Consider the following 16,511-nt stretch of genomic DNA (forward strand, 5'->3'; position numbering starts at 1 on the left):
CTCAAAAAGGTGTTATTCGTAACTTCATCTCATCTGTGGTCAACCATTCGCTTACGGAAATAGGGAGTATTTTTGGTCAGTTTGAGGGCCATAAACTGGAGAATGGGGCGACCTTTAACGGAGAGATAAGGCCTAACGTGGCTAATGACTTTTGACAAATGTAAGGAAGCATCCCAGTGGAGTTTACTGATGAGAAAAATGGCTGTAACACTGGCGTCATCTAATAAATCAAATCGTGCCCAGCGAGCAGAAATTTTCTCACAGACCCGTGCCAGTATATGTGCTTCTATATGTGCTTTTCATACGGAGGCTCCCCAGATCTTTTTCTCTAATTCTGAGTCTAAAGAACAGAATTTTAATTCTAGGTTACCTATCCATCCTTTATGTATGTTGTGTTTGTCGTCAATTACAACAGTGGCCATGTGTACAGTGGTGTTTTTTTAACCGTTAAACAAGCAAAGGCTGTGAAACTCAACGTTGATGACCAGAAAGGGTATCCCAGAGGATAGCGTTAAACATACACAGTCATGTTTCAGTGGTTTCCTTCTGTGGTAACGTGTCATTTACTAATGAGTAATGACGATGTCTTCAGAAAATGATGTGTGTCAAGGGGAGCTGTTGCGCTATCTTATATTGTATCCCTTGACCTGGAAGTGTTAAAAATATCGATTTTGAGGAGGGAAAAGCTATTAGAAAAATGTTTTGGGTAATGCACGGTGTATCCCCACAGGCACACTTTTCCCGACTGACTCGGCTGGACGTTTGGCGGAGATAATGTGGTCCTGTTTAGCCGCTAGCTGTGCGCGCCTGGCCTGGGGACCGCATCCGCAACGATTCAGCCGTCCCTTTAGCCCAGAGACATACGCCAATAGGGCTTTATCATCAACACACGACACCGATGGAATGCACAGATTGCATACTAGCAGAGTACACTCCTCACGAGTGAAGATGGCCAGCGATAGATACCGAGAGTGTACCACGGTGTACGCGGCAATGCCAGGGAATCTGAAAATTGTTGGTGTGCTTTTCTGAAGTGTTATTGATGATAATCCACGGCTTTATTTGGCGTGAAGTAAAACACTACGGAGCGGACGATAGCGTAATGGAACGACGACTTCAGGATATGTTTACTGTACAAAACGCCTTGCTACCGTTAAGAGATAAAGAAAGAAAGACACACCAGAAGCGGGAAGAGGTAGATAGGCCATGATGCTATCACAGAACAACATGATGTCCTAGTAGTAACTGTTTTGTTCTTCGCAATTAATGCAGCGAGTTCACAATGTAGTAAAATGCAATCGCAGATTTGAGGAAACGAGGGCGTGAAAATGAATACTAACGTAGTCACCCACCATTCAGCGCTTAAGAGCTTAATCAGCTATTGATGCCTGTCCTTCTGGCGGGGGTTAGTAGTAGGCTGAGGGAGCGGTGTGTGGACTGGACCGGACAGGCAGACTTCGCGCCCTGGCGTTCGGGACAGGACGCCGCGCTACTGGCTGATTTGGTATTCACGTCACACACACCACACCGCGCGTGCGCTTGGAGATGATAACTTGGACCATGTTGTGCCGCAGAGTACGGCGCTGATTTTTCGGGAGAGTCTGTCAGGTCCAGAATGATTAGACCCTGGCTTAGGATATCTCACAACTTAGCCCTGTTGGCCGCAGTCATGATGACCATTCTCCCGGTCGTAAGGTACGACTGTCTCCGCTTAACGTTGCTGTCACGACCCGTTATCTTCTAGACACGAAAATCGGCTTCGGTAACTCATCCTACCTGTCTCTCTCTCCCTTTCTTTCCCTAGGTTAAACGAGGAGTATCAGCGATTGGCCAATGTAACGGAAACGGTGAGGGGGATCCTACATGGGTACGACATCAGACTCAGACCAGATTTTGCAGGTAAGAATACGGTAACTGTTTTTTCTCTCTTCACGATTTGGTACATTTACAGAACTGTTTTTATTTTAATCCACATTGGCACAAGTCTGTATTACATGCCGGTACGAAGCAATAACGTATTGACAGAAGTGGTGTCATTCTCATGAGAGATGTATACAAGCACATGACACCACAATAGTGACACCAACTTGTTTACCCATACAGGGGACCCCCTCTCCATCGGGATGTCTATTGAAATCGCCAGTATTGACAGCATATCGGAAGTTAACATGGTAAGTGTTTCCTGCTCTAGTTTCGTCAGTAGTTTTTTTTTGTATGTCGTGTTCAGTGGTCATGAGGGGTACGATATACCCGCTCATCTATGACTAAACGGTATGTTGTCGGCTGCTTACTTAGCTTCGGTAAGAGCAAAGGATCTGTTAATGCCCCTAACAGGATTCGTTCCTCTACATCATTGCAGTTAATAAAATTACCGCAGGGCCGGTGACAGGCCACTGTATTATCCACCAGATTTATAGGCTTCGGGGCCAACAAATTATGGTCGGTAATAATGGCACAGCATGATACAGGCATGTCATTTCAGCTGATCTGCGTTATTGCTTTTCTTCCTCTTGATGAGGCCCTTTTTTTGCTTGGTGCTCTCTCAAATACTCCTTGTGGTCTGTATGTACAGAGTTTGCAAATACTGACCAATAAGGTATATGTTTGACATGGACTAGATTCAATGAGTGGATGCAGAGACAAGATGACCCACATTATAAAGACAGGCATCCCTCACTGTTACTTACTTCATTGTTGTGATTTACAAATCGATACAATAGGTGTGTATGTCGGCAATGTTGGTATTTACCGGTATATAACCTAGCGTCTGCTTAGACGTGATGCTATACATTTTGAGGTAGGTCAGATATTCTGAATCGAAAAAAAATCTTTGAATTGACATCTTCAACTATTTCAGCATAGTCTATATAATTTTCCCACATGTAAACAACGCTAAAGCAAGCCACACAAAGTTCACTTAGTTTTTTGGTAGTCCGAACGCTGCCCAGCCACCACAGAAAGCCTAGTTCCAAGTCTCATCACAACAATTTCGCATTCATAGGCTGTGAATATATTCTACAGTGTAGTAAGAACATGCAGATTAAACTTACGATTTTCAACCAGACAAAAACCAATGACGTTGTTCATGTTTAGGGTGATCAGATTCTGCTATTCCCACATTTAGAGAATGAAGGTTAAAAGTGCAGTGCGAGTGAAATGTTTGTCTGTAACTATATTGACACTTTTGAAACCAGGAGGAGAATTTGTTATTTTTTTCTAAAAAGGTTATTTTCCTCCAACAACGCAACAATCTGTCGCCTAATACATTCCGATGCCTTTTACAGGAATTCATTCTTTCGGAAGACCTACCATTTATTATGCTTTTAGGTTTCTTCCTGTTTTATTTGTATGTCTGTAGAGTTTTTTGTATTATTTTAATGATGTTTGGTACATGTGTTATATGGTTTTTTTTTACATGAAATAAAGAAATGGAAAAGGCAGAGAAGGCCCCTTTGGGAAGTTTTAGATTTAAAAACCATCGTAGACGGTACGCTTAACAAAGAGATGTTTTGCCCTGAAGGTAAATTGGAACATACTGGTAATCAATCTTTTTCGCATTAGCATTATTACGACTGATTCAAACAGACATGCCTAAGTGGTGTATACATTTTTTTCTCTCATGAAAATTACGTTACTGAAGATACATTGCACATAATGCAGGAGAGTTATCATATTAGCAGCATTGTGCTTTGAGGGAATTATCAGAACAATACCACAGATATTACTCGGTATAGCAATGATACCAAATTTGTGGATTCGGTGGGCTTTTGTCATAATGCAATCACCAGTGAACACGACTGAATGACGCCGAAAAAGCATTCTATATTCCCAGTGGAACAGACTGTAACATATATGTTTACGGCGACAAACCAGCCTTGAGTTCAACTTTGCCAAACGAATACTACAGTTCCTTTTTGAAAAATCAAATTGATAAATATGTCACAGCATCAAGGTTATGATATAGATTTGTCACACTTTGGTATATCAGGAAATGGTTTGCATTATGAAGTTGTTTGTTTGTTTGTTTGTTTGTTTATTCGCATATAATCAGAGAGAAGAACGATAAAATGAACATATTACAGTAAAATAGGATATGCAGGGGAAAGATAAGAAGCCATAATGGCTTGTCCGTGATCTTCCCCCGACTAAATTGACAACTGTAATAATGGTTACCGTAACAAATCAAATGGTAATAATAAATATTGTGATATTCTTCCTAATTTTCCTAGCATTTTGATCCGTTAATTATGTTATTCGCGTTGTTTATGCTGTTCCAAACAATCCATTGTGTGGAATTCGAAACATAGTAAGTTTCTTCTGTAGTGAACAGAATAATACATTATCTGAAATAATATATTTACATGAAGTCTCTCAAATAAGATTACCAGGTTTGTTCTCAATTACACTCTGGATCCGTATAGGGCCTACGAACACTTACAGGAGAAAGATTACATTCCTTTCAATATACATGGGATTAATTGAATTCCAGATAGGATATCTTTTAGTCAAAATACTGTATAACAATACAGTCAATTCTTCAGTCTGTCTCTAACGGGAATTTTGCAGCTGGCACTCTGTCACCCACTTACAGATCTCCTCTAGGAAAAGAGGTTTACTTTTTGCAATGTAAGCAGACTTAGTTAAAAGTCGGTATCTAACGTGCTTCTCATAGCTTCCACCTAATACCAGTAACAAATAAGACTTTGTGTGATATATACGCTAAATTTTGAGACATTAGAGCTATGATTACATGTGGTTATCTTTCTCTGTTGTATCTGGTGTATCGCATTACCATGGAAAAGAAACTTCTTGCTATGCTCAATGAGTTCCAGTTAACAGCAATCTGATATGTTTAACTGTTAATCTGACATTCTTTACAATGTGGCAATGTTGTTGAGCATATTGAGATGTCTGACATGTCATAGAAGCGTATCCGCACGTGTGACATTATTGCTAGTCGCTACTATCTGATGTGGCCACTTGTCAAACCCATCGGGTAGATTCCCTGCCATTAGCAGTTGCGCTATCAGGGGTTGCCAGCTCTACCACCACGTACACAGGCAGGCAAAACAGATCACCGTCTTTCTCACAATCGCATTTACACCGGAAGGGCTTTGAAGAGCTAGCGTGGTTCTAGAATTATACTTGAGTAGTGAGAATGTCAGCCTGATCGTCGTGCTGTTGTCAATCTCTGGACGTGCAGATCTCGTGTTGGGGTGATCTTTGGAGGCAGACTGCTTTGATGCCCATGATGACACATCTCCTCCTGCCGGTCTAAGTACGCGGAGCTTCAGAATTTAGTGTGGAAAAATCCATTGGATGGAGTAGGCTGGATCTCTAGCAGATGAATCCTCATATATCTAGAAGAAGCCAAAACAGGGTTGGGATTATGTACGAAGTACGGCCTACTGTGGTGAAGCAACTCTAATGTACATTTCTAGGGTTGCAGTTGAAAAGACGACGTTGTTGTTGTTGTTGTTGTGAACTGAAAACGTCGCAACGCAACTGTCATAAATTATCACTGAATAAGAAAGTACTAGCACAAAACATGATTTTCATTCTAGATCGAAAGATACCATTCACATAACTTTCGTCGGATTCGCTATTACTAGTTCGTTGTTTTCTTATAGACATGTAATACGAAGTAAGTACAATTTTGTTGTGTATAAACGAAATTGCTACATGTAAAAAAACACACATTCTCCACATATCAATTATTTCTTGGTATGTCTTTAAAGTTAAAACCGATCCCAACTTGTCTACAACAAGATAAATTTAAAAATCACTATTATTATTATTATTATAATTATTATCATACCATAGACAAAAGAGCTGACATGATAAATAAAGTATGTTGGGTGTCTATAGACGTACATATTATATGATATTGGCCATCACAGGACAAAGAGAAATTACTTGGCGTTCCTGGCATCTACAATTTCGAGACTGTCACTTTAGTTTAAATTTTCTCAGCAAGAATATGTCTTAAGTGTTAGTTATACTTGTTGACGAGAGAAGTAATGGAATTATTCAATATTCTTTTTTAACAAGTTGACATGTACAGAGTTATTATGGTTTCATCTTCAGTATACATCAACATCTTCAAATCTGCTGTCACAGACAGTATCATATTGGTCGTTTATCCTTGCTTATTCACCGCTTGACGACTTATCAAAGAAGCCATCTCACATCTATAGTTAGCACGGGGAGTTTATCATTTATTATGGGAAATTGCCTCCCGCACTGACGTGTTACGGCTACGGTCGTTTCAACCGGTGATTCCATAAATTTTATGCTTACTCCCAGTCAGATGAGTGTAGCCGAGCATAGGCAAATTTTGCAATAAAAGAGATCCAGATGAATAAAAATAGACACTTCCAAAGGCAGTAAATATATATTTCTTTGACACATTACAACAATACCGAACATTTTATCGTTACTTTATAGGATAAGTTGAGTAGTAACTGGGGCAAACTCAAGAGAATACTATAAAAAAAACCTCCTAGGAACTTTGTGTTACTTTATTGTATTATGATCGTATGGGTGCGCGAAAAAAATGATGCTGTAATGTAGCATTACCTCTGTTAACTCTGCTTGGAAAGGTCGAGTGAAGGTTCCGCCGTCTTTTCTCCATGGATGCCCCGGAGATTAAAGGTCCCCCACGCCCATAAAGAAGGGCTGATAACATCGTTCCCACCCATGATTGCCCATCGACAGGAGTAATCATGTAGCAGTCACGTCACGACTCTGGACGTGTTTTAAACGCCCACATTAGCGGGGACATAAACACGTTTATGAAGAATGTTTCAGTGCCGAGGTAGAAACGTTAAACACGGTCTGGTGGTGCCATCGCAGTGCTGCTGATGTTGGGAGCACGAACTTTGTGCATGTAGCTGTGGACTGTAGTAAGCAATCTTGTTGTATAGAAGAAGCTGCAGTTGTCAAAATTTCAAGTTGCAGATTTTACAATTTTGTCCACATTAGCGGGAACATAAACACGTTTATGAAGAATGTTTCAGTGCCGAGGTAGAAGCATTAAACACGGTCTGGTGGTGCCATCGCAGCACGAACTTTGTGCATGTAGCTGTGGACTGTAGTAAGCAATCTTGTTGTATAGAAGAAGCTGCAGTTGTCAAAATTTCAAGTTGCAGATTTTACAATTTTGTCCACATTAGCGGGAACATAAACACGTTTATGAAGAATGTTTCAGTGCCGAGGTAGAAACGTTAAACACGGTCTGGTGGTGCCATCGCAGCACGAACTTTGTACATGTAGCTGTGGACTATAGTAAGCAATCTTGTAGTATAGAAGAAGCTGCAGTTGTCAAAATTTCAAGTTGCAGATTTTAAAATTTTGTCCACATTACCGGGGACATAAACACGTTTATGAAGAATGTTTCAGTGCCGAGGTAGAAACGTTAAACACGGTCTGGTGCCATCGCAGTGCTGCTGATGTTGGGAGCACGAACTTTGTGCATGTAGCTGTGGACTATAGTAAGCCATCTTGTAGTATAGAAGAAGCTGCAGTTGTCAAAATTTCAAGATGTAGATTTTACAATTTCGGTTTTTTTTGCGATTTTGCATGAGGATTTACCCTTGCACAGTCTCTGGAGATATCTAAAATGGTTTTATCGAAAATATTTCATTCTATGACCAACAATTCCACCAAGGTCTTTATATAATATCATTGATGCTGAGGTCACATTTCTAAACCGGGGCCTGGCCGGGCAGTCTTATGGAACGAAAAGTATGATATAAAAGACAACAAAGCATTAAAAAGTTTTAAAAATTAATGATGGGAATAATTTGCGTATACTCTTGGTGATAACTTGTTGATTATTCATTATTTGAAACAGTCCGGCCGGGCCCCGGTTTGTAAATGTGACCTCAACATGATTCGACTTAGTTGGATGTGGAAGTCGAGTGCAACAACTGGAATCAGTCATGTGAGTAGGTAAACTGCTGCACGAGCACGATCAACACTTATCGACAAGCTCATTCCTGCAAATTGCCATCGTCCTGTAGTCAGTAATGTGCGAACAGATGGAAAATACAGTACCAATTCTATGTCATCCAGCTGCCAAGACAAAAATACAATATCGATTGCTAATTACTACGACATTGAATGTACTGTGTCAGCTTGGGCGGTCGATAGGACCTATCTAGTTTCCTAAATGTTCAGATTAGAGCAATTTCATGGAGTATTAAAAGTGTAGGGGCCATTTCGAGTTACAATGTTCTCAATGAACTTTTGCAAGTGGATTGCGTAGGAGGTGGATTATCCTGTTCCGATGTGGGCATTCTTCATGGTCTTCCCTGTGACGGTCCAAGGCTTGCGATCATTAGAAAGGGAATCCCTGTGTTACAAGCGGTCAACAATGATGTCGCATAATTCACATCAAGTAACCTCTGTCCTACAGTGTCCCTCAACTGCGTTTCGTACAGGCATGAGGCTGAACGTTCCTGCCAAGCAATGCTTTCAGTAGAAGTTCACTGGTGTTTAGTCAATGTACCTCACCTCCGCGTTCACCCATATCTACCCAATGATGGTTCGCACGCCCCCCTCCCCATGCTAGGTGTACGGTGTCAATCACTCGCTATTGTGGTTCATTGGGTGTCACAAACATGGTTTGATCAATTATATTTGGACTCAGTCGATTAATTATAGAGACGGCATAGAAAGCTGTTGACATGAAAATATTTAATATTGCTGCTGAATTAATATTTTTGTGCATTCGTAGAAGAAAGGTTAATTGTTCATTAATGCGTTGGCTGTCCTCCATTTGTTGATGCATTCACAAATCATCTATTAACGCAAATGTCGTCTGCCGGGGGTACGACAGCCAAGGGCATTATGCAAAAACACAGCTGGAGGGAAATGATACTATCATAATCATGAATTTAAGAAATGCTGTCATAATCTGTGTGTTTTTGTGGTTTAAGATCAGACATGGCTTCCAAATTTCATCAGCGGCACACATATTTTTCTTTCCGCCTTCGGCCACAGCGCACAAAACGTAGTTTATTCCACTATCATCGCTATCTAAGTGAGTCAAATCAGACATCGCTCACTGCATTGAAACCGCGTCGAGGGATACAGATTGTAACAACTCGACGCTTCATATTTGACTCTTCCTTGAGACATAACAACAAGCATATCTGTAGTACTTGCAGGAGGAGGTATCACTCAGCTGCACACATGACATCCAAGCAGTATAGATATTATCGTTTATGTATCACAGGGGTAAGACTACTGAAAAGCACCAGAAATTGTGTGCAGTGCTCGAATATAAACAAACCAGACTAACACCACAACTTATCTTCCCCAAATTCAAATGTTTTCAGATATCATATTTGAAAAAAAAATTATGAATGGTAAATACATGGGGCCATTCTTGATTGGTTTTCGTAATTAGAGCATTACTTAGTAATAGTGTCATTAGAATATTTACAAAGCTACATTAAGATCGAAATGAGGGATTAAAGAGGCCATCTACATCAGGGCATTACAACCATCCCTCAACAGAGACGGGGGGCGCCACAGACTTTCTGCAACCTATGACCCCCTGCTCACGGAGTAACGTGTGTTATCTGTGTGACGTCAAGGAAGTGGTGGATTGCTCATGCTGGAGTTGTACAGTCGAAAATTTGGGTCCAATTTCTTGTGTTGGCAACAGCAGTTCGAACATGTTACATAATGACTCCTACGTATACCAACACAGATGAAATTTCAAGATAAGATCAAAATGTTCATTACATCAAACATCTATCGCTGATCAGTCACGAGTCTGGTCTCCTATCAGACTTACCGGTTCCGGTAAAATTACCGTCATACCGTAAATCTACCGGGATAGACAGTTAGCTCATTACAGATGTATATCAGCCTTATTGGAACCAACATATGGAACATTGTGTCAGCAATAAAGGAGTATCGAGGATGCCCTGGGACAGTCGATACATAACGATATGGTTTTGGAAGGAAGATATATCTAGCACGTTAAGGCGGCTGCAAAGTTAGAAATCAATAATGTACTCCACACCATGTGTCAGTCTCTAGCATTAACGCTCCTTTGAGGAATTCGCTTTGCCAGGCATAATATGATGATAGATTCTCCATCTGTGTTTCCTGCTGCGCCATTATCATACAGTGGGGCTTATGGAGACACATGGGGCTCACCGAGATGATAAGACTGGAGGTCCTCTAACGAAATAGTTCTGCCGATATAGTGTGTTCCATCAGTGAGAACTTTCAAACAAAGAATACGGTAGTCGAGAAATTTGATTTCCGGACTGATTTGCGGACTTATTTATTTATATTTATTTCTGTTTTCTTTATACAGGGTAGGCGCACTCAGTACAATATACTGCTTTACAGGCGTGCCCTGTACAGATAGACATAAACACCAACAACAGTAAACAAAATAACCAAAAGTAACATATATATATATATATATATATACACAACCGAGCGACAAAATCGATGGATCAGGCTTGGATGCCATTCATTCGTAGTTTGTCAAGCAGGATTTCATGGGACACAGTATCAAAGGCCTTTTTCAGGTCCAAAAAATACTGCACCTGTCTAAAGCCCTTTGTCCATATTGTCTAGGATTGTGTCTGTTACATTGATCAATGTTGTTGTGGTAGAATGTTTCGGTCTGACGCCTGTGATTTTGGACAAGATGTGATTATTTTGTATTAGTAATAGATATTTAGTAATTTATTTTTGTATTAATTTGAATTTTATTTACTTATTTATTGTGTTCCCGTGACCACCCACCCCCCTCAACTGGACCTATGGGAAGAGCGGCTAAGGCCGACAGGGCATTTCCAGTATAAATAAAGGGTATTGATTGATTGATTGATTGATTGTCTATTATTCACCATGCCAATAAAATATTACTCTGTGTGTTTAGTCATTTGTTCACCCTTCATGACCATGCAGATTTCATGACGAAGTCAACTTTTTTTATAAACTTTTATTGTTATTCGCACGCTCGCATCAGTTTTGGGGTTCCCAGAGGATGTCATCCATATAATCAAATCAGCATGGCCTTATGACTCGTTGTTTGCTAGACAGGATACCAGAGAGATACACTGTTACAGACTATTACTACCAAGACAAAGTTCACCCTATCTGGTACACAGAACGATACATTCCTTATACTATATTGTTGTCAATTCCAGCTCCCATATCCGCCTACATAGGTCAATTTCTGTATACCTCATTCCAGAAGGGTGACCAGACCATCAATACATGACCATATTGTAACTCATATATTGTATCTAATAGTAGTTTGTAGTATTAATTGTAAGTTGCTTTAGTTTTGTAATATTGTTGTAGCTGCAACACATTGTACCTTGTACGATTGTCGAGCAATAAAGTTCATTCATTATGTTTACCGAAGGAAAACATATTGTTTTTACTCAGTTTCTTCCTCCTCTTCTGTTCCAAACACTAACCTCTGACCTGGCCAGTGACATGATTTGTTGACGTCTGTCACCATGGTGACTGGTGTTGGGTTACATAATGTTGCAATTTCATGGTCTGCTCTGCTCCTGTCACCATATACTCGTAGTACATGTAACGTTATATGAATGTGTTTGAGTAAAAATTAACAGGGCAGACCATGTCCGAAGGTAAACATTATGCATTTTTTAAACGGTGTCGCTCAATGCAAGGCCAATTATTTTTGGCCACTTCTAGGCATAGAGCTAGAGGTATTTAAGTGAGTATAATGTAGTTATGTCAGGAGATGGCGGTGGACCTTTGTTTTGAAGCTTTGTGGATTGTAATCGGACGGAAAGCAGCTGTTTGGAAGAGAGTTCCATTATTTTGCAGCCCGGGGAAAGAAGCTGTTGTTGAAATGTTGTAAAATGACATGGAAACAGGTATGTTGACGGTGTATTGATGAGAACTGGAAGAGAACCTAGGGACACGCTGAAAGGTTCTGAGCGGCGGAACAAGAAGTGCAAGTTCTCCTGAACATCGTTAGGAGATGTTTGTTGGCTTTGCAAATGTTAGTTCTAATGAGTTCTCCCCCCCTCTCCTCCAGGACTACACCATGACGATGTACTTCCAGCAGACGTGGCGGGACCCCCGCCTGTCCTACACCAGCGTGCCCCACAACCTGACCCTGGACGGCCGGGTGGCGGAGAGTATCTGGGTCCCGGACACGTACTTCCTGAACGACAAGGAGTCCTACCTTCACGGAGTCACCGTCAAGAACCGCATGTTACGGCTTCACCACGACGGCTCCGTTCTCTATGGTCTAAGGTATTACTTTATTTGTTTATTTATTTATCTATTGTTAGCTTTGTCACAAAGACAAGACAGGGGGAACAGGCAGGTGCCATTTCCACGCCCCCTGTCCAGATAAAAAAAACAACATACAGAGATCTAAAATACAAGTAATAAAGAGATAATAAATACATGTAACATGTCACTAACATGTCACTAACAATATTCTAAGAAGTAAATGATAGAAAACAACTGTACTAAAAAAGATATAAGTAATAATAGGAACAGTACTGTTAATAATAATAATAGCAGTAGTTGTAATGTACAAGAGTCAAAGGTGTGAAGACGAAGGGTCCCACTTTTTTCTGCGGTGAATGGGTTTTGGGAGGTTAACAGGGTTTTAGTTTTTTTTTTTTTTTTGTCAGTAAACGTTTGGAACTTTTTGTGTCTACTTTAAATAGCTTTTTTCCTGGTCATTAAAGGGGCAATTGGAGATAAAATGCATTTCGATAATAATATACTTTTGATGTACGTACGTTTATGCTCTTACGCAGAAAAGAGTAGGTAATTGTGATGAAAAAATATCTGGTACAATTGCAGTGATATAAGAGTGTGGTATCTTAGTACATTTACAAGGAAAAGTGTCTTACCTACATCGGCATATATTTTTGAAAGTCTACCTGGTATTGCAGAATCATGGAATTTCCCAAAGGATAAGATATATTTATCATGGAAAAGACAGTAATTGGACGGTACATTTTATGTTCGTTATTTTTGTTTTGAACCCTCAGGGATGCACTCAAGGTTTGTGAAAAGCAGTATCTATCTCTATGTATGTTATAATGTGCAAATTTGGTTCATGTATAGTTCGTTTGTTATTTCGTTCAGTATTTATTTATTTATTCAGAATTGTAACAAGACAATACAAAGTGTGCACTAGACAGCAAGTATGCTGATAGCGTGCACACCCAACGCATACCTGGACATATGAGGTAAAAAAACAACAATACATAGTTAGAACAAGATATATACACCAACAACATTATCTAATAATTTACACCTGGAATTAAAATCAATTTTATACTGCACAGCAATTGAGTGTTTAGTGTGACTCAGCTGGAAGAGGCACAGAATCTTTTTGATTTGGCAAGGAACATGTGGAGTGCATCTGTGAGTTTTGTATTTATATCAAAGTTATGAGCTGGAGAACCCTGGAGCAGGAGAGATGTGGTTAGATGTTGTTGAGTAAGGTGTTCAACTTCTTTCAGTATTATACATGCTTTACCTTACATTTAATGGTCAGGGGATGCTAGGTGTTAATCAGCCGCATGGTTGCGGTGTGTCAATCTTATGGCAAACTGATGTGGTTTTCGTGACGTTGCCGTCTTTGATAATGAGTAAAGAGACTCTTTTTACACAACCAAGTCTTTTATTCAGCCAACGTTTCGGTGACCGTCTGTCACCTTCCTCAGGGCAATTCTGACTGGTTCACATTGCACTGCAGCACAGGTGTCGCTGTTATAGATGCATTTCGAAACGTACAATATTTAAATACCTACACATATGCGTCTTTGATAATATTTGACATTTCCCACAAGCCACGCCATTTGATTTTGATGCCTATTATCCAGCAGGCGAGGCAGTGACAGAACCAATCGCCAACAAAAATCTAAGACTTTTAATTCCGAAACAAGACATCGTTGAAGAGGTTCATCAGTCACGTAGTATTAACAGTTCGTAGAAATTCTTTTTTCAGTAACTGTTTTTTGTAAGGTAGATAACGTACCTCCAAATTTACGATGTCCACTGCATGTACATCTTGTTCACGGAGTGACCTAGTCTCGCGAGAACACGAGACTAGGTCGAGACTTGAGTGGATCTTCTGGCCTTCCCCGCCTCCTTGTGGAGTAGGGGTAGGTAGGAACAAGATGTACAGTGGACATCGAAAATTTGGAGGTACGTAATCTACCTTACAAAAATACAGACACTGATCGAAGAATTTCTACTAACCGAAACAAGACAGCTGAACTTTGCAGGACGCATACACGACTGTCCCAAGAACGCCATCGTGTGACAAACGCAAGACGCATATTTTTATTTTATTTTATTTTATGACGATTTACCACATTTGTGGAAGGATTGACATAACAGGTGACTATCACCTCTTCAAAGATGTCAACCCCGAGACCAGACTGTAAGGTTTGAACCACTCACACCGGGAAGGTCCCCTACTCTTTTCGATAAGTGCGGTGGGTTCTTCAACGTGCGTGGGGTGCGGCTCTCCCAAACACGGGACCTCCATTTAACGTCCTATCTGAGAGACGTCCCTAACCGAAGCTAGGTACTCATTTACACCTGAGTGAAGTGAAGAAAGTCGTGTAAAGTGCCTTTCCCAAGGACACAACATCGGTTGGATCGGGCAGGATTCGAACCCTCGCCCTCTCCCTGGGCCGAAGACGCTACCGCTACGCCACACGACCCCATATGAGCGAGCCCAAAGAGACATCTTTGTAGTTGAACGATGACCAGACACGATGGTCAACTGTAGCGATTGCCTGTCGAGGGAGAGGGGAATTCTTCATCTTAGTGCAGATGTCAACTTACGTAAAAGGTCAAGTACGCCATTTCCTTAAAGCTATCAATGCCTAAAGCCCACACCGTTGAGAGGGATTTTATCTCCATTCCGGATGGCATAGCCACACACTCACGTTTCCGAAATACAGTTTCTCAATAGTTGTTTTCATGTGGCCCATCTCATTTGAGTTCACTTCGCGAGCAGGGGTCATTCCAAATAAAGTTCCATGCATCATTTCATCTGCCAAAAGTCATTAAGAGGACCGTTTGCTTTCCCACCCGTCTTTCCCACCGCAGATGTGCGGTAATGAAACGATGAAATTGCTTGTATTCATCTTCTTTCAGTCGCAAATGCCCCAGTCTTGCTGATAGTCATGCGGCAGCTAAGCAATGTTGACGTGGGGCTTCTCCGGGGTCTTGTTTGGGGTAGAAGAAAGGGATCTGTAATGTGCCAGCGTTTTCTATAGGGGCTGCCGTGCCTGCTGGTAGTGTCTGCTTCGGCTGAGTGCTAAACAGCTACATTTATCAATCAATTCTTTATTAACATACCAAACATAACAGACAAACATGGCATACAATGTTGCCTGAATGGCGTTGATATTTACATGTATAAAAAATGTCAAAATATGATATATTTACAAAAACTATAAAAATAGTACAGTTAAGTGTACAACCCAGATATTTACAGGGTCCATTATCTTGTGCCAGACTCTATCTGTGTAATTTGGTTATACATTGTGACAAAACAAGCAGCTGGATAAGACTATCAAGTACTTCAGTTTCTCCCCCAATGATAGTTACATGAGAAATACATGACATATACATAATACAATATCCCATTTCTACATGTCAAACATTTCACCAAGTCAACGAAACGTATATTTATGTTTACCGAAGGAAAACATATTGTTTTTACTCAGTTTCTTCCTCCTCTTCTGTTCCAAACACTAAACTCTGACCTGGCCAATGACATGATTTGTTGACGTCTGTCACCATGGTGACTGGTGTTGGGTTACATAATGTTGCAATTTCATGGTTTGCTCTACTCCTGTCACCATATTCTTGTAGTACATGTATGTGAATGTGTTTGAGTAAAAATTGATTCATTCTTTAGTTTCTCCCGCAGTGATATGTTACATGAGGAATACATGACATTTCAATATCCCATTTCTACATATCAAACCTTTCGCCAAACCACCGAAACGAATTTTCAAACTTAGCGTGCATTTTAACTATCAATAAATAGTTTGTGCTTATATAAACCTGCCTTTTCTCCTCTGGTCTCTCAGTCACTGACGAAAGCTAGTGGATACTAGCTGCAACGTCTGACCGTTTCCAAAATCATATCCAGTTGCTTGATCGAATAACTGCTTTTTGGCGTATCGTATTACCTGGATGTCTAACCTTCATCGACGTTACTTTGCAAAGGAGATATTATATTGTAGAGGATATATAGATACACCTGAAGTATATGTTCGTTTCTGCTTAATAATATGTATGCCTGTTGGAAGAAAATGTAGAAACTTGATATTAATTTTTATTATTTTGCGGATAACCTTAGATGTAGTAGGTTGACATTAGCGATGGTACATATTATACTAAATTCATGTGGCGGTGTAATATATCACCTTTTTGACATTCCAAAGTCAAAGTTTAAACTACTCCAAAGTCAAAGTTTAAACTACAGCTTCAATGTT

The 16,511-nt window shown here is 40.3% G+C and overlaps 1 protein-coding gene across 1 annotated transcript; it reads left to right on the forward strand.

The window, feature by feature from the left end:
* The first annotated feature begins 1,542 nt into the window (after positions 1–1,542).
* Positions 1,543–13,489, forward strand: LOC109487609 (gamma-aminobutyric acid receptor subunit beta-1-like). Its single transcript, XM_019791613.1, has 5 exons — positions 1,543–1,695; positions 1,805–1,899; positions 2,104–2,171; positions 12,056–12,276; positions 13,435–13,489. The coding sequence occupies exons 1-5, from the start codon at positions 1,616–1,618 to the stop codon at positions 13,487–13,489; spliced, it is 519 nt and encodes a 172-aa protein (XP_019647172.1). The 5' UTR covers positions 1,543–1,615.
* Positions 13,490–16,511: the final 3,022 nt, after the last annotated feature.

This window comes from Branchiostoma belcheri, unplaced genomic scaffold, assembly GCF_001625305.1.
Source record: "Branchiostoma belcheri isolate BF01 breed outbred unplaced genomic scaffold, Haploidv18h27 scaffold9, whole genome shotgun sequence".
NCBI classification, from domain to species: Eukaryota; Metazoa; Chordata; class Leptocardii; order Amphioxiformes; family Branchiostomatidae; genus Branchiostoma; species Branchiostoma belcheri.